We start from the raw sequence: 20268 nt of genomic DNA, 5'->3' as shown, positions 1-20268 counted from the left end.
GGATGCCATGGAGTCTTTTTAAAAATGGGCTTAAGCTTTTCTTCCGATCCCTTCTTGGTTCTAGTTTTAGGCCTAAGAGGGAGCTTGAGCTAAAAATTCATTATCCATCGATTAGTTTAAAACAGCCCCAAAACAACAAATATCCAAAAGTTTTATTAAGCAAGTAGTTCTAGATAGTTTCTATGTCCCACGCAAAATCCTAATTTGAGAGTATCCTTCCACATCTATAAATGGATAGACTGCCCACCATTCAATCTCATCCTTCTGTGCAAGTTTCTCGCATTCACGTGCAGATTTTAGCCATTAGCCTTCCATGCAGTGGTTATCTAGTCTTCACAACTGCTGCCACCTACCCATCAGCCCTCCCAGCACCTAGTGATTGTCCTCTAGCTATTGCCTTGCTACCTAATGACTTCCCTCTACTAATGACTTCCCTCTGCTATGTTTGGTGGCTTCCAACCATCGCAAGCTCCTCTAGCACTCGTTTCTACTCGTGTTTGCTGCCCCAACACCTGGTCTCTAGCGACTCCCTCCACATTTGCATTTTTCGATCTCAGCTATCGCCTTTATCATCTTCCATCACCTTTGTTGTCGCTTGGTGCTCCATAGCCTCCAATGATTAGCGTTTTCATCTTCTCCACACTCCAATAGCTCCGACTAGTGGTTGTAGCACTCGGGATCCATTTTTTATGGACGTCACACTCCAACACTCTTCAGCTCTACCCTTAAGGATTCTATATATTCTTACACTCATTTACTACATTGATTCATTCACTTAAAAGTTCTCTTCCTTCTGTGTCTATGTTTGTGTTGTTTTGAGTTTTGTGTTTTGTGTTTTGCATTTTGCATTTAGGGTTTGAGTTTTGCACCTCATTGTCTAAGTCTTTGTGCTTCACTCATGGCCATACTGTCTATGTTTCCTCAATGTAAACCCTAGCACAACTTCACAGTACAGGCCACTTATTTGAGTACATTGTTTGGCCGACTTGATCATTATTTTGTTTTATTCCTCCCTATTTATAGACCACCTCTCGTCCTTATCATTATCATCCGATACATGCACACTAAATCCTACTAGAGAGGGAGACTAGGAGCACTCTATTGGTTTCCCATAGCCTTTCTTTATACGTACTCGTGCTTTGGTGCATGGATTCTATCTCCCAAATTCATTATTTATTACAGCAGCTCCATATTTTTGCTTTCAATTCTCCACATTGAGCTACCAAAGAGAACTTACATATACTTAATTTGATCAACATTCAGCTCCAACTAGACTATTGAGCACTCATACTTTGTTGTATTTTTCTTCATCTTATTTTACAAATATAATCAGCCAAAGCTCAAGCACTTGCACAAGGGTATTGATCTTGGTGCACCTCCACCTCAAGCATCAACATGAGGGTCCCGATTCCTCTTCCACTAGCGCTGTCCACACATTAGGAAGGGATGGCTCCTTCTCTTTGAACATCCAAGGATTGTTTTGTCATTGTATATAGCTCTTCGTGGAACACTATTTCCAACCGTGTCTCATCATAATTGTAAAATGGAACTCACACAAGCGAACAATTCTACTACAAGGGCACTACTCAAGTAGGACCTATTGCACTAGCATTTTAGTTCAATCTTGCATTACCCATTGCATTTGCATTGTGTTTATGTATTTTGATGCATTACCCATTGCATTTTAGTTCAATCTTGCATTACCCATTGCATTTGCATTGTGTTTATGTATTTCGATGCTTGGATAAGTGAAAACCCATTTGGATGGCCTTCAAGTGAGAACTTGTGCTTCACATAGCATGCTTCTCCTTTTACCTAATCGAACAGACCCATGAGCACATTAGGCACAACAAATCCCAAGCAAGCCAATGGTCACCATGCAGCATTCACTCCTTACCTCACTTCTCTTCTACCCCAACACCCTTGGAGGCTGTGAGAGGTGAGAGAATGCACAGAGATTGAAGCTCAAGCTCAGCTAAGAGTACAATTGACAATGAAGAGAGTGTTTGTTAGAGGGTTAGCACGACACCCAATGCAATAATCTGAAGAGTATATGATGCAAGTACAAAGTACAACCCTTCAACACCCAAGAGGTATAAAACACGATAAGTGCCCAAATTGTGTAACACATGCACATAAAATAGAAGAGAATAAATGTGGGGGGAAAAATCTCTCGTAAGGAGAGTAAAAAGTACCCCAGAGTCCTACCGAGGATCACCGACACTCCTCTGTGAGTGTAGGCGTGAGTCAAACCCAATGAGTGAAAAGTGATCAATATACAAGGGTCATCCACCAAAGGAGATCGAATTTAAAGCATTGCAGAATGCTTCAAATTTGTCACGAGAAAGAGCTTTGGTGAAGATATCTGCCACATTACTGGTGGTAGCATGTAGCCTCTCTTTGACAAAGTGATAATAGTGGATCTCTATGTGTTTCGTGCAGGCATGAAACAAGGGGTTCTGTGCTAAGCGTCTAAGCCATACGCATTCAACTGTGGTAGTGAAAGCTGCCTTGTATTTAGCTTCACATGATGATGTGGCAACCATGGATTGTTTCTTGCTAAGCCAAAAGATGCAAGATGAGCCAAGAAAGTGACAAAATACCAAATGTGAGGTGAGAGAATGCACAGAGATTGAAGCTCAAGCTCAAATGAGAGTACAATGGACAGTGAAGAGAGTGTATGAGTGTTAGCACGACACCCAATGCAATGATCTGAAGCGTGTAAGGTGCAAGTACAAAGTACAACCCCTAAACCTTAGGGTTGCTAGAGTGTGTTCACAACCAAGAGGTGTAAAATACGATAAGTGCCCAAACTGTGTAACACAGACACATAAAATAAAAGATGGGGGAAAAAACCTCTCGTAAGGACTGATGATCATCGACACTCCTCTATGAGCATAGGCATGAGTCAAACCCAACAGAGGGGTGGCTTGCACTATGGTTTCCTTGAAGAGCTTGAAACATGTATATATTAGCCAACTTTTAATTTAAAAAATAAAAACCGACAATAATGACAACAATAGAGAAGCTAAGGTCAATAGGAGTTCTCCATCACCTTTGTGATCACAGCAAACCCTCTGTGAGACCCTAGGTCTCATGTCTTAGCCTCTTTTGGGTGAGCCTCTTGGGCAACTCGAAAGAAGATATCCACCACCTTGCAATCCTGGAAGGACCTCAGGCAGCCCTTTGTAGCACCTACGGCCCAATGCCTTGGTCTCTTTTGGGTGGGGGGATGGGAGCCTCCAATCCTAAAGAAGAAGGGCAAGCCAAAGAAGACCAGCAGCTGTAGATGCAGATGGGGTAGCCCAAATCTGCCAAAGATGCCATGAAAGGAGAGTGTGTTGCTGCCATGAACCACCGGTTATGTCCCATGAGCCTAGACAACTCCAACAGGCATGAAAGGGGAGGAACAGATGCAGCAAGTCAGCAAAATTCAAATCTCACAGATGCATCACAATTTGCAAAGATACCATGTGAATGTGCACAGAGGAGCAACCATGCAACTTAGAGAGGAGAGAATACAAAATGCAATAGAAAACTTGAATCGTGATGACAGGACTGCAAACAATGCTGAAGACAGACTGGGCCCCTGCGTGATGCCAACAGACTCCAGGGGGCAGGATAACTGAAGGCACTGGATGAAAGAGAGGAGAGAGATTGCAGAAAACACAGATGGCTGGAAGGAGATGACTGCAACAGCATTGGTGGTGACCATGACCAGCAAGATAATGATGAAGAGTGCGAAGGTGATATAACTGGCAATGATGAAGGGGAGGTCTATATAAAGAAAGAAGCTGCCAAACATGCCAACCAGCAGCCAATCATGGCAAAGTTCCAGAAACAGATGGCTGATCTGCCTTATAGAATGGGGAAAGCCCAAAATGCCATGTATCACATCACAGCAAACGAGCAGACCTGGGTGGCCAAATGGACATATCTAAGTGGTCTCATGAGGCTGCAGTGGGATGCCCATAACAGTGGCATGCCTCCATCTAATGTACCCGTGATGAACACTACTAAGAAGGGCAGAAGACTGACAGACATGACCAGTGCCAAAGCCTTGTCCCACACAACTGAGCCTAAGGCCTCCAGTGTGGAACTGGCTGAAAAAGCTTGTTGTGAACTACTTCATTAAAATTGAGCAGCTCCCTAGCCAATCTGCAGCTTGACTGTAGCAAGAAACAACATTCCTGCTAATATGATTGCTAAACAAAACTATAATCTCCTGGAGAGTGGTGGTAGCCTGGCCAGAACACAGGAAAGAGCTGGTGGGGATAAACCTAGAATCTAGATGTTCCAATCATGAGCAATAAAACAAAGAATGAGCTATTTCTGCCAAAATATTTTCAAACATCTGCTGCTGCTGGACTTATTTGAGAAAGGTAAGGATGCTATCAGTTTCACTATGCGGCCCACCAAAAGGCTTCCAGGCCTCTGTGAGAATAAAAGTGCAAAACTACAGATTGATTGAACATTCTGCCTTTGCAAGTGTTTGTCCAAGCTATCTCTACCACGTTCAGACCTTCTTCAATAGAGAAAAACTCAAATAATGTTTTTACTGTCTGTGTATATGAAATATTCGTTTGATAACATCACATGTTTTAGTAGCCTAGGCCTCAGCAAATGATCATACTTGAGTGTCATTACATCATATTATCCCAAATTCACAAAAAAAATCCCTCCATATCATGCCTTTAACAAACAAGATTAAACACTTAAAAGGAATCAAAAACCTAAGTTTTGCACATACTCTGAGCTCACAGCAGTGAAAGCATTTATGAATACATCGATTGCAAGGGGATCAGAGGTTCCCATGTCCACCCTGCATAACAGTAACTTATTTAAGTATGCCTCAGCGAATGAAAATGTGCATAAATGTCATTTCATAACAGTAAGAAGCTGGAAAACATACCACAATCTTCCCTGGTTATGTTGGAACTCCAACTCTCCAACATTGTGGAAACGTGCAGGCAGAATCTCCTCCTCAACGTTTTCATTATAGGTAAGTCGTTCGTTGACTGGGATCCTTGTCAGCTAAACTTCAAGCAATACCAACCACATCAGAATGGGTTCATTTAGATAATGACATAGACCAACTGTGATGTATGTACATCTTGGACATGAGTGTAACAACATGACAGAGTAATGGGATGTGAAAACTTTTTTTTCAACAAACAGATTCTACTAGAATTTAATAACACCGTAAGTCAACAAACAGATTCTATTAGAATTTAGTAACACCCTAAGGAAAGACACTTTCCTTGAGACAAAGTATGAAGTACAAAATAAACCCTGTAAAGGACTTGAAAGTACATCACAGATACAAGCACTGTGAAAACAGCCAGTTCAGGGCTGTAATACCAGACAATATGTGACTCAAAGTGGATAAAGGTCGCACTAATCTTGCCAACAACAAAGGAAATAGAAGGATCACTACCAGAGTTGGCTTTTAACATTACCATAAGAAGCCCTAAGAAAAGCACAATCTTTTTGGCTGAATTGTCAGATAAGGTTCTCCAGGTCAAGCTGCTGCATATATATTCAGTGGCCATACGATTTTTCAAATGCACCTCACATTGTGTAGAGATTAAACCAATAAATTCTGATCAGCAATTTCACTCACCAATATCCTATGGTGATGCTGGTATAAAAGCTACATAACTACTGAAATGGACACATGAATCTGATACTGTAAAGCAGGTCCAGAATATTTGATCCACTTAAGTACGATGATAAGAGAGTGACAAAAGAGCTAACGAAAACTGCCTACAACATTGTGTGTGCAGTCAATTGCAAAATTCGCCTGACTATATGTTGCTGTGAACACCAGGTTACCTAGCCCCACTGCTCACATGCTTCCTAACTCTTGACAATGTGAGAGAAAACAGCCCAACAACCACACCTATGGCAGTAGCACACAACCACCAAACAATAGAAACAATTAACAGAGGAGACTAGCAAAGCACATAAATGAACCATCCAAATCCACTAGGAATCAAACCTTCCATCAGCATTGATCAATCTGATCATCAAACTGAAGAGCAAGGCAGAGACAAGACACCAAAAAGATTAAAAAACACAGAAATTAGAGAAGAGAATGATGCAAACAAGCTCTGCATAATGTGATCAGTAATACAAAGGAAAGTGGAAGTAAGAGCCAGGTTGCAAGGCATACAATACAAGAGCTCAAAGCTCAGGGCAAAGCACCACAAGAAGATGAAGGATAAGTTCCTCAATGCTCTTGAGTGTATAGCTTACTCATTCTTATATAGTTGAGGCCTAGGGTCTTGCTTTAAGGCACAGCTACTCCACAAACTCAATGCGGGCTGCTTTCGGACAACAATACCTTGCTTTTCTTATCATGGAAGAAAATTAGTGCTCTTGCTTTGTCTTGGGTGAAGAATGAGTCTGCTCTCCTTGCTTTGATGATGGAAATACCTAAAAATTCAGTGGTGCAATAATACTGAAGGATCAAATCATGCTGCTCACACAGAAATTCATGCTGAAATTATTGTGCCAAATCTCCCACATGACAGCCATACTGGCTGCCACAATTAGATACAACAAAAGCAAACTCAATTTGAAGCTTACTAAGCTTTTTTTGCTTTGGTAACAGCCTGTCATATGTCCTGCCCACTTGCAAAGATCTCTTGATGCTTGTAAACCATGTGTCTTGTTATTGGGACAAAATTTATCTCTGGAACTCTCTTTTCGAGGGTCCAAAACATTACATGAGCTGACAGCTAAATAAACCTTAAAAAGAAAGTTTTGTTTAATGTAATTAATTTGGGTGTGGACAAGTTTTGGGCTGGGACACTTAGTTAAGTAAATTAGTGACTGAATGACTAAATTTGATGTTAATTATTTATTTAGTTAAAAGCCTACAAAATGTAGGAAAAGCAAGAGAAACACATGAAAGGCATAAGAATGCAGCTTTCTCCACATATGAGGCTATATCTGGGAAGATCATGGCTGCAATCAATGCATCCATCGCCTCCTGCTGGTGCTTGTGGCTGCCCACCTATTGATTGTGCTATCCAAAGTATTGGCAAAGCTAATATAAGAGCAGGCAAAGCTGTTTCAATGCTAATGATGCTATTTTTCAGCCTGGCAATGCTGTTTAAAGGCAGGAGATGGCATTTAAACGTAGACCATGGCTGATCTAGTGTAGATGATGCTGTCTCAAGCTGGGCAATGCAGTTTCAAAGCTATCTTAGTGGCTCTAGAGCTAGTTCAGGCCTCTCTATTAGAAGTGGCCATATCATTGTTTCACAGGCGCCCACGCCATAATTTATGGGCATCCTCTTTATTGTGTATTTGATTTTTGGTCAACCTATTTTGTGGTGAGACAACTCCTTTACTTTTGTCTATAAAAGGAGGAGTGTGACCATGGTCATTCATTCATGTATTTGCAGATTCTTGGTGTGGAGAGAGGGAACTTGTGGAGTGTATGAGCTGGCACTCAACCATTGTACTCTTGATTCTGGTAGTGGATTCCTTTTCCCGGTTACAACTTGTGCATCGCCTCTTTCATCCAGTTTGTGTCTCTCATTATTCCACTACTTGTTTTGCTCTTCTGACCTAGTATCAAATGTTTAGGTTTGTGATGGAGACACGCTTAGGTCCTACATCTGATATATTGTGTAATCTCTGCAGGGACTTCATGCTTGTTTGGGCGTTGTGTGATATGTCTACGTTTTGACTTGCTGTGTGTTCTGTACTAAGCCTAAATTTTGGTTTGTAAAACGTGGCTGGTATTGTTTGTGTGACTGCAACCAACTGCAATCATCCCTACCTTGTTGTGATTACAAAGGCTTTGACAAACTGGGTGCATTGACACCTATCTCTGTTTACCTGCATTTCTGTTAGTCAGTCTGTTTCTCGCAATTGTGGTTGACCAGTTGGATTATGTGGAATACAGCACTTGAAACTTCTCTATCCACCAGATGATGCCTCTGTTGAGTGCTCTTGACCTGTCTAATGCTGTCTGGGTTAACCTTGTGCTGCTTTGGCCTGCACTTTTTGCATTTGATGGTTGTTCCATTGCCTGTGTTGACTCATTACAGGTTGGCCAATTGCCTGTTGTTGAAGACTTCACTTGTCACATGTCATAAAGTTGATGTCAGTGCTTGTCATAAGTGCTGTTGATTTCTACTCGTATTTGAATCCTTAATCCATGTGCATCCCCTTTGCAAATGTTCATACGGCATGCTTGTTTGACTTGTTTCGCCCTTGCATTTGTCGCATGCTTTGAGATCTTTGCAACCAATCGCACACCCTTTGCTACTCTCTCCCAACTGAGGTAATGTGGAAGTAATCATCCTTTCTCAATTCACTTTATTATGATCTTGTTCATACTGTTGTAATTGTGAGATTCACTATTCTAGCATATTTCATGAAGCTATGGTTGAGTGTTACAATGCTTACTAGTGCTTTTCAAAGCGGGTGTTGGACTGCTCCAGCCTTTGGAGCCATCTCAACTTCCATCACGATGTGGTGGAGTGGTCATACACGTGAAGGTGAAGAGGAGTGGTGTTGCCTCATGTCACATTTTAAGAGAAGGAAGATGCAAAGACATGCCACTGCTCAATGTGGTGGATATCACAGTCCTGCTTTGTGGAGCACGAGATCATGTGTGTCTCCCCATCTTGGTTCACTAGGGGCCTACCAATGACTCGAGCAAATGGTCCTTCTCGGCTCTAGTGATGTCGCACACATTTACATGCTCCTACCTAGAAGGGGCAAGTATGAGAGTGGAGAGAGGGCATGTCGATGCTCTTTCGTTGTTGATTGATTTGATGAGTAATGGAGTTCACGTGTTCTAGCGAGTCCAAACCTTGGTGGGTCCAATGCCAAGTTCATGATGGGCCATATAACATGATATGCTCATGTGGTTTCGCATAAGGAGGCCAGAAGGGCATGCATATACTCTAGTGGAGGAATCTTGGTGTCACGGCAAGCTATTCATGGAGCTTGTGTGCCTATGGGAGTTGCAAGGTGGCTCAAAGAGGAATTATGGCATTTAGACTTCTTCAAGGTGCTTTCTTACCAAGACACATCTAGCAAAGTACACATTTTTTGGAGTATCAATGGTGCATTGTGGGTGTGCTTGCTCTTTGCTTATTCACCTATGCTCTAAGAGAGGGTGTTATAAGTGGTCATATCACAAGTTCACAAGTGCCCGTTGCCCTAATTCACAAGCATCCTCTTTATTGTGTAATGATTATTGGCCAACCTATTTTGTGGTAGGACAACTCCTTTATTTTTGTCTATAAAAGAAGGGAATGTGGCCATGGTCAATCATTCATGTACTTGCATTTCTTGGTGTGGAGAGAGGGAGCTTGTGGAGTGTGTGAGCTAGCACTTAACCATTGTACTCTTGATTCTCATAATGGATTCTTTTTCCCTACTACATCTTGTGTATTTTGTTATTCCCCCGCTTATTTTGCTCTTCTAACATTCCTATAAGGTTTTGTGCTTTTCTATTGTGATCCGTGGCACCTGGAAGAGATACCATTCATGTACTTACATTTCTTGGTGTGGAGAGAGGGAGTTCGTGGAGTGTATGAGCTAGCACTCAACCATTGTACTCTTGATTCTCATAATGGATTCCTTTTCCCCACTACATCTTGTGTCTTTTGTTATTTCGCTACTTGTTTTTCTCTTCTAAAATTTCTATAAGATTTTGTGCTTTTCTCTTGTGATCCGTAGCATCTGGAAGAGATCTATCATGAAAGACTTTGTCAAAAGTTAATCTTGCAAGATCATGCTCGAGTAGATTGATGTGCTTATGCCTTGATGGAGTCGAAATCTTTTTCCAAAATAAAGTGTTCTTGGTCTTAGGTGGTGAGACCAATTGAAGACAAGTACTCTAGCACTACGAATTCGAGAGCAATTGTACTAGATTGACCTAAGCAATAATACTTGTATTGGCAATTCAATAATGATAAGAAAATACACCGAGGACCACCAAGATTTGGGCCCAATCTTTCTTTGTATCCAAGTGTACATGAAAACTTTGGGTCTACTTCATTATTATATAGGCATTGAATTTCCCACCATTAAAAGGGGTATTATTATGACACACAACTCCAAAATATTGGATAGCTTTAAATAACTCTTGCACTCCTTTAAACTGATAATCAAAGTGCTTTGGCCATTGCATGGGATCCAGTTTTCCATGCTCACACAAAGCATATTGAGGTGCATTATCACAATATTCATGGGTACATGTCAACAAGAGATATCCAATTGTCTTATGTATCCACTAAAGACAACTTGGAAAATCTTTGTACAAAGGCACACCTTGAGCAAAGTTCCAAACTTTTGACAAAGCCTTGAACTTCCTCCAGGGACAAATGCATCGACACCCTCAACTCCATAAGACAAGTCTACTAGTTATATCTTTCTTGATACATATTATCTCATGATCTATCATTCTTTCTACAACTATAGGTTGCTATATCCATCATGATATACATGTGCAACCTTGACCATATATATTGTATGTTTTGAATATTATTCTAAATTTGTAAACTCGCATCATGGAGGGTTTTTGTTCGCTATCCATTGATATCCTTTATCCCCTAGTATCTCTTGCAAAGCGGGCATTCAAGAAGCTTCATCGACAATGCATTCAACACAGGAAGAGAGCTTGACTTACGACTTTCACATCAACCCCATTTCAGTCCATTTGAGATATGCATTTGCTTTCTACCTTCAACACTTGTTCTAGGCTGGTTGAGGAGCTTCCCAAGGCTTAGTTGAGCCTTGTTAAGTGCTTATTGAGCTCAGAAGCGGCCATTTTATCCATTTTGAGTGGATACAAAGCATGCCACAAAAGCCATGGGCAACTATAGCAACTTGAAAGCACTTTTGTATTTTAGCCATAACTTTTGCATATGATATCTGATTGAGGTGTTCTATAGCTCAAAGTGAGGAGCACGACAAGAGCTACCGATCTGAGCAATCATAGAATTGATTCTGTGCAATTTTCAAATTATCTGTTTTCCACAAAACAAAGCAATTCTAGTTTTGACAACAAGCACTCAAAGTTAATGTCTATGTATTGAATACATAGACATTAACTCTATTTTACACAGAACAGAACAATTCTAGTTTGGATAGCAAGCACTCAGTTCTAGTTCGGATAGCAAGCACTCAAAGTTAATGTCTATGTATTGAATGCATGCATGCTATTGGAGTATGCCACATAGTTATATTGATACTTGGCATTGTTGTTTATGCCCGGATATGCTTATGTTGAGCTCTACATCTTCAATTTAAGCTTAGTTGGTTACATTTGGATAGTGGCTATTTGCTCCAATGATTTCCACTTGCGAGCTTAAAGACTTATTGAAGGTATATACTCTCAGCTATATACATGATGTACTTTGGGCACCCAGATGCTATGAGCTATATGCATTGAGCTTCGTTTGATACTTACAAACTCCGGATTTGCTTCTAGTGGAAATACTTGGTATTTTCTTCACAAAGCTTCATCCATTTGAGTCAAAGGAAGACTCTCTTATGCTTTATTGGTTTATGCATACTATCACTGTAGAGGTTTATGATGATTGTGGGCTCATTTGCCTTTGATTCAGACACCTCGTACCACTAATTATCAGTGAGTTGTCAATGGTGGATACATGCTTGATATATGCATTGTGGTATCCATCTATGTACCTCACACCATAGTTTTTTCCATACTATCACGAGAACGTGAAAATTTGATGCTTTGCTTATGTTTAATTGACATTTAATTAAAGGATTAATCAAATGTGCAATTAAAAGATGCACATGTGAGGTGCAAGACTTTTTTTACAGTTGAAGGCCCAAGGGTCCTGTGAAAAAGATGGGTGTCAAAGGCAAAAGTTGTAGCAATTTACACTTGTTAGATTCTAGGTGAATTTTAGTGTCAGTTTGCCCCTAGGGCCATTAATTGGCCATTAACTGTCAGTGGTGACACTAGGGACTAGGCATTAATTAATGGATTAATGCTTGTCCAAGGGTCAATTAATGCATGAGACCACTTTGGATTGCAAATGGCCTAGCCAATTAATTTTTGGATGGGCAAGGTCAATTTTTTGGGCATGGATTAAGGGCTGAATTAATTTTCAGAATTGATTAATTCTGAAAATTAATTAAGTGGCTGAAAATTGCTGAAAATGGATTAAGAAAGTTGCCACTTGGCAAAACTTTCCCATGCAAGTGGGGGAAAGGCTAAATAGGACTGAAGGGAGAGGAAAATCTCGTTTTTTCATTTTGGAGCTGTTGGAAAGAGGTGTTGGACTGTTGCTGCCAGCTTCCAACCATCGGAGACCATTTTGGTGATGGAGATTGCATATTCTTGACCTTGGGAAGCTGGCAATTGTTGCTGATGCACTTTCTCCTGAAGATCACAGTCTCTGATGCTCCTATTATTGTTGGTGCATCTGTTTGGGGCTGGTATAGCAGGGCAGCAGCTGATTTCGATTAGTTCTTCGCGACAAATTTCAGAATTTTCTCTCTCTACAACATTCTCTCATCTCCTTCAGCCTATGCTCAGTCATTCTCAGCAATTCTTAGCCATTTGGAAGAGATTTCAGCCATTTTTGGTGGGCTGATCTGTAATTTCTGCAGTAAACCCTAATTTACAGCAGAAATTAGGGTTTAGCAACCACCTTGGGATCCATGCCAGAGATTGAAGGCTCTAGGGACTGAAATCAACAGTTGATAATTGAAGATTATCAAGAGATTTCAGGAGCCAGCCCATTCGGAATTGATTTGGGGCAGCATTTGGCCAGCCAAGGGTCAAATTGGAGAAGAAGTCCTGGGTGAATCAAGGGGCAAATGACCCAAAAGGCTTGCTGGTCATTTATGACAGCAAGAGCAATTGGTTAGCAAGAGGAGATTGAAGAATCTCAAGTTGTACTCCTTCCAATTGAATGAAGCTAAAGAAATACCGCAAGGGGCGCCAGTTTTGGGGCCAATAGGGAGTTTACTGTCCAAGAATGTTATGGTAAAGTGTGTATTTCATTTTATGTGTATTTATTTATTGCTGTAATTAACTCTTAAATTAGGTTATCATCACCCATTCCAAGAAGGAGGGCTGGTTTAACATACTCATATGTTTGAGCAAACAAACATTTGCAAATATCTGAAAATTTTTGAGTATATTACGTATAACATACTTGTCCCTTCGGCCAAGTATGTTTCGGATAGCATACTTTGCAAATGTATGAAAAGTATGAAAGTATGTTATTCATAGCATACTTGTCTTGTCAAATTTTTTTAGAAAAATAGTCTCAAGTGCCCAAAATTTAACGATTATATCTTGGCATCCCCAAAACTGCTGCGATTAAACTCTGTAGGGCCCAGCAACTTGTTATTTGGTAAAATCAACTTGTTATCTAGCAACCCTTTTTATGTACTTAATACTTTGTTGAGTACTTCAACCCACTTATCTAGACCAGCATACTGTTTTGGACTATTTTAGCTTAATTTTTTCTCTATTCTTTGGATCTAATGTCTACGATGAGTCTATAGCCTTACACAATGTCTACACAATGTGGCTCAAGTATATCAAGTTTTCACATTGTAATGCGTGTTTTAAAATGTATGTGTCATGGGAAAATGTGGTTAATTAAATGTATACTAGTAGAAAAATATGTTAAATTTTCAAGTCACATATGATTCAAATTTTGTCAAGTTTTCCCATTATAATGCATGTTTTAAAATATGTATGTGTCAGGCCACAGTGTTAATAAGATGCACAAAGATAGGCACGATCTCTCACAATCAAGTGGCTACCTATCACGATGACATGAAATTTTAATGCTATACTTAGCATTAGATTAACTTATTGATCAAATGTGCAAATGTGAGCGGGTGGTGCACATACACATTTGGGGAGGCTAGACTTCCATTATACACACTTTCGGGATATCCCCCACATGGGACACACCCCCAAGCATTCCAAAGTATAGATCAACTAGTACCACAGTTTGCCTCCATGGCTTTACCTAGAGGACCTACTAGTTATTATGTTGTGTTCCAACCAACTTTTCGACAAGGCTTCCGCATTCCAATGACTCCACCTCCATCCGCACCTTATGGAAACATTCATGTTCCACTACCTTCGCCAATGGCATCATATGGAGACCCACCTCCTCCTTATCCCCCTCCTTCCTACCCTCCTAATCCTTCTTACCCTTCTTATGTGACACCTCATGGTTCATCTTTCTTTGTCGGCCAAGCATGCTTTTTCTAACAAGATTCATTGCAATGGGTCTAGCTACACCACTTGGTCAAATTTGATGAGGCATATTCTTGACTCTCAAAACCTATGGGACCTTGTTCAAGGGTTGGAACCCCAACCTGATCCCTCACTTGTTATTTGCTCATGGAAGGCTAGGAATGCCTCTGCCATAATCAAGTCGATGCAAGGTCTCCTTCCCGAGTTTCACTCATAGTTACAACACTTTAACCTAGCATCCGGCTGATGGCCACACTTAACCGACCGCTATGCAGCTCAAGATAGGACCCTTCATATCACACTTGACCATGAGCTTCAAAACTTCAAAATTTCTAACCAAGATAACCTCAAGGTCAAGTTCGCTGAATATCCCAACTTCTCGTTGAATTCTCTACCACTGAGACTTTCAAGTACTCTAATGGCCACGTCATGTTGTCTCTACACAAGCTGCAAAAGAAATACTTCCATTTTGGGCAGCATGTGATCTCATAGCCTACCATGTTCACATTCTACGAATTTGAGTATCAACTGTTATGTTACACTCGACTATTCAATCAATTTATAGTACTTTCTCTTTAGAGTGATCCTTTGTTGCATCTTCTCAAAAGGGGGAGCAAGGAAAGGGCAAACAAAACCAAAATCAAAATCAAAAGCAAAATCCAAATCAAGCCAGTGAGTCATAAGGAACCTCCCAGTCTTCTCTCAAACCCGCATGGCAGAATGTACGTAAGAAATATAGGTATTGTCAACATTGTCAAAAGGCTCGCCATTTTGACAAGAAGTTTCAATCAAAGGCTAGAGACACACAGCAAAAACCCAAGAATCAAACCCCCACCCCTCAATCGAGCAACCCCTAGCAGGGGAGACAAGGTGGTGGCAACCAAAATCAAGGGTAGTGGCATGGTTAAACCCACACTGCCATCGGTCAACCATCACAGTCAACATCGTTTGCAACTCCAAAGAACTTGCCTAACTGGTTTGCAAAGGCTCACCTCGTCTCTTTAGAGACGTCCAAGAATGTGAGCCTCATACACATCTGCAAGCTATCTCCTAGCAAGATGACTGCAAAGGCCCACTCTTCGCAACCTAGCACTTCTTATCCCCCTTGGATTGTGGATAGTGGGGCTGTCAATGTATCTCCTTGAGCCGTATCTCTCCCATCAGCACCTAAAAAGCAAGTGAGGAGGGTAGGCTGCCACCGGCAGCTAAATAGAAGGAAATAATGTCATAAAATAATGCAGGCAGTCAGCAAAACTAGCCAACCTAATCAGAAAACTGCTAACTACACCACAAATGAATATAATAATCAGCAAATAATCCTCCAGCTGCCATGTGGCATCATCACCTACTTGATAAACTGCATGTACACTGTGCCTACTGAAAATGCCCACTAATAGGAATAATGAATAATGCCCTTGGAGAGTACCTCCAAGAGAATTGATTGCACCAAAGTAACTTAAGAAATGCTAGTCCAAGGGATGACTAACCTCTAACACCCCCTCTTAGATCCTGGACACAACATAAGGCTCAAGGATCTAGAGTGCTACCGAAGAAGAAGCTGAGAATGCACCTTCGTAAACAAATCTGCGAGACTATCCTCCGTCTTGCAACAAACCACATTAATGGTCTCATCATCCAAGATCTTCTCCCAAATGAAATGGTATTAAATCTCAATGTGCATCGACCTAGCACGAAACACTTGGTTCCATGCCGAAGCAATGCAACTCTCATTGTCACAATGAAGTGTCGTGCGACCTGTCTAAGGATATCCAAGCTCTCCTAGTAACATCTAAAGCCATACCATCTCACATGTAACAGAAGACACCACTCTATACTCTGCCTCTGTGGAAGAAAGGGCAACAATGGGCTTACTTCTTGCTACTCCACGAGATAACACTTGCATCCAAAGTAAAACAACATCCTGTCGTTGACCTCCATTGGTCAACATCTCTGGCCCAATCTAAATCCATCCATCCTTTAAGAACCAAAGGTGAAGCTTAATGAATACCAAGATTGGGGGTGCCCCTCAATAACCACAAAATCCTCATAGCAGCCTTCCAATGTACCATCTTGGGTTCACTCATGAATCTGACCAACAAACCTACAGAAAAGCAAAAATCAACTCGAGTGTTAGGAAGCCAAATCAAGGAACCAATCAACTACCGGTAACGGGTAGCATCCGCCACTAGAGAATCTGCATGGGCCATAGCCTTCCAATTCATATCCATAGGAATAGAAATGGCCTTACATTCCTCCATCTCAAATTTGGCCAAAAGCTCTTGCACATACCACTACTCAAAGATGAAAATCCTCCTTCAAATCCGGTAAATCTCATGGCCTAAGAAGAAATGAAGAAGGCCCATATTCGTTATCTCGAACACCTCATGTAGTACCATCTTAGTCTCCTTGACCTTCTGAGCATGGTCACATGTCAAAATAAGATCATGCAGATAAAGCACAAACAACGCATGCCCTCCAACTAAAATGTGAACATATAACTGGGGATCAAAAAAGAAACATCAATACCCCAATTCCCTTTAAGGAACAAGTCTATCTTCTCGTTCCAAGCATGTGGAACCTATTTGAGGCCGTAAAGAGCCTTCTTCAACCTTTACACCTGTCCATCTGATGAGAAAAAGCCAGGAGGCTGCTCAACATAAATCTCCTCCTTCAAATCACCATTTAGAAAGGCAAACTTAACATCAAGCTAATAAACCGGCCATCTCCTATGGCTGGCTAAGGCAAGAACGGCTCTAATGGTAGCCATCTGAGTTGTAGGTGCAAAGGTGTCAAGGAAATCCACCCTTAAATGTTGTGCAAAGCCCGTTGCAACGAGCCACGCCTTGAGCTAATCCAGAGTATCATTACTGTGATATTTAGTATTGAAGACCCATTTTACACCAATCACTTTCCTATGAATGGGCTGGGACATAAGATCCCAAGTGCCATTCAGCTCAATAGCATCCAACTCTTCCTCCATAGCCTTCTTCCAATGTTGAGTGCAAAGCCTCCTTCACGGATGGGTTCCCTATCCTATATGGCACGGGTCATCAAACAATAGTTAGTACAAACAAGCTCACTAGTATCTGCCTAGTTCCTCTAAGACCGCCACAGACCATGCAGTTGCCGCTTCCCGGGGACTCCCTCAATCCCTGAATCACGAAGTGTGTCTCAAGTCCAACGATCTGTTGAAGTCTCCGAAACATCTACCAGCAATGGCTCACTAAATGAAGTCGATGGGAAAGTAGTATTCTCATCCAAAGATGAAGCATCTCCACAAGGCACGAGCTCCAAAGGTACTGGTGTTGGTGCCAAACTATCTCTTAGATCTCCAAGCACAGGATGCTCCTCACCCCTCTCTAAGGCTAGAACCTCCGCAAACCGAACATCCGAGCTCATGTAGGCATTCCACTTAACGGGATCATACAATCAGTAACCCTGGGATTGCGAGTTGTAGGCCCCAAACACTTGCCTTAAAGAAGCCACTTCAAATTTATCACCTTGTGTCTTTGGGATGTGGACATAGGCATCACATCCAAAAAACTTGAAATAAGAAACATCAAGATTAGACCTAAAATATGCCTCATAGGGTGTCATACCAACAACAGCTGAAGTGGGGGATCAATTAAGGATGTAAACTACAATAGCCATAGCCTCAACCCAAAGACATTGAGGTGTCTACCTATGCTTGAACCATCTCAATCACACTCCACTTCTTTCACTCCAATATGCCATTTTCTTGAGGTGTTGAAAGTCTCTGACTTCAACTACAAAAATCAAGCCCACGTCATCCTGCTAAAATCATCCACAATCAACATGAAATACAAGCTCCCCTTAAGGGACTCCGTCCTCATAGGTCCACATAAATCTGTAGAAAGAAGCTCCAAGGGTGCTGAAGACCATCATGAAGCCTTGCTAGGAATAGCATCACGATGTTGTTTCCCACGAATGCAAGATGCACATGGCTGCTGGCTAACCACAATGTCCGGCATACCTCGAACAAGTTGTCCCCTAGAAGCCTTCTGAAGGTAATGTTGTTTCCTACGAATGCAAGATACACACAACTGCTAGCTCACCACAATGTCCGGCATACCTCAAACAAGCTATCCCCTAGAAGCCTTCCGAAGGCAATCATAATTTAGGTGGCTAAACCAAGCATGCCAAAGCTCGGATTATGTCTAAGAGGTAAGAAGAAGAGACGTCAAAAGGCCCAAGGAGACCTTAGCTTGTAGACTCCATTCTCCTTATAACCGGAAGTAAGCACCTATCTCAATCCACGATCAAGAATCCGAAAGAAATCCTTGTCAAACTCAAGGCCGAGGCACAAATCTTGTGTACGAAAAGCAAATGGTAACCCAAGTCTGGCACATAAAGCACCTCTAAAGTATGGGCCACCCTGCCCATTTGGAATAAGCTGCATATTACCCCTCCCTTGAATAGGAACAAAAGAGCAATTGCCAATGAGAATCTATCCATGCAACGGCTACAAATGGGCAACACATTCTGTAGGAGTCATGTGCTAAGAGGCAAAACTGTCAACAAACCACTCAAGACGGTGTGGGACTGTCAATGTAGCATCAGAAACCCTAGGGGTCGATGCCTCAATCACCTCCAAGTGGAGGAAAGCAACTAATGAGGAACCAGCCACCGCTCCTAAATCGTTTGAAGACTTCTCCTTCTCCTTGTCGAGGCCTTCCTTCTCAGTGACCTGTCTTGCCACGGATGTGACAAGTGGAATCCTTTTCTTTGTCCTATTTTGATTTGTCCTCCTCCTTTTGGTCCTTCCTCTTCTTCTAAGGGGACTAGCCAATCAATGCCTCCAATCTGAAAGCATTTTGTCCTTTCAATTGCTCCTCTTGGTCCAAAACCACAAGAACCAACTCTTCCCAAAGAAGAGTCTCTAACCACCTTGAAGCAATCAAGGCGGAGTAAAATGCACTGAATCGGGGCGGTAACTGAGAAAGATGAGTTATCACCATGTCCTCCAAGTGATCACCTTCCTTGCATTCTAGACCTACATCTACATTGCTGAAGCTTTTTGACATTCTCTAGCATACAAGAAGACTTGATAGGACTCAAAATCCTCATTTGAACATCCAAAGACACCCACTTCATCACAGTCATCCGATTGTACATCTAATCAAGCTCCAGCCATATGTCTCAAGCCACGGTGAAGTGCTTGGTAAAGTGCTCGATGTGAGCAATGACGGCTAGAGTGCAGGAGAGAAAGAGGAAGGAACAAATGCGGACATTCAATTTGTACCAATGTGCCTGTACCTTCATCGACTTGACTTTCTCATCTAAAGAAAGCTTGGAGGTATCACAAGCTATAGGATGGTCTATAGCCCCGGTCACGAGCTCTACCAAATCATAAGACTCCAAGATGGCGAGCATCATTACGCACCAGATGCAGTAATTCTCGCCATCAACCACCCGGATTTCCTTCTACTGACCGAAAAAACAAGGTCCTTCGTTTGCGGAAAGCCCTTTATAGGCTAAAGCAAGCACTGCAATCTTGGTTCCAAAGGATGAACGAGCTCCTTAGGACTCATGGATACCATTCTATCCCTTTTGACCTAAAGTTAAATATCCATATCACTTCCAAGGGGGTCAGCTATATTCTAATAAATGTCAATGACTTACTTATCATTGGCTCAAATTCTATTGCCATAGCAAACATTAAGACCCAACTTAGTGCCATATTTGGGATGAGGGACCTCAGTCAATTGTTTTATTTTTTGGAAATGGAGATAGTCCGATCAAAGGGTAGTATTTTTGTATCATAGTAGAAGTTTTCTCTTCAATTGGTGGAACAGTATTGCACACATCAAACACGACATGTGGCCACACCTCTCAATCCCACTGTCCACTCATCTAAGGATACTCTCAATCAGCCCTTTAATGAGCATACCAATAGGTCTATTGTAGAAAAGCTTCTTTGGCTGATTTACACCAGGCCAAATTTAGCATACTCAAGTAGCTTGCTTAGTCAATATTTCATTGCACCTAGGATATCACATTAGACTGTTTGT

The 20268-nt window shown here is 41.5% G+C and overlaps 1 protein-coding gene across 1 annotated transcript in view; it reads right to left on the bottom strand.

The window, feature by feature from the left end:
* Positions 1–20268, bottom strand: part of LOC148014217 (uncharacterized) — a 32903-nt gene that overhangs the window by 6138 nt on the left and 6497 nt on the right. The window contains exons 6-7 of the mRNA XM_087666473.1: positions 4913–5034; positions 4751–4822 (exon numbers count right to left, since the gene is read on the bottom strand). Coding sequence (XP_087522599.1) covers positions 4751–4822; positions 4913–5034 — 194 coding nt within the window. The remainder of the gene's footprint in view (positions 1–4750; positions 4823–4912; positions 5035–20268) is intronic.

This window comes from Lygodium microphyllum, chromosome 25, assembly GCF_053477565.2.
Source record: "Lygodium microphyllum isolate KBCC chromosome 25, Lygodium_microphyllum_v1.1.10, whole genome shotgun sequence".
NCBI lineage: Eukaryota > Viridiplantae > Streptophyta > Polypodiopsida > Schizaeales > Lygodiaceae > Lygodium > Lygodium microphyllum.
This window is presented reverse-complemented; position numbering and strand designations above follow the sequence as displayed.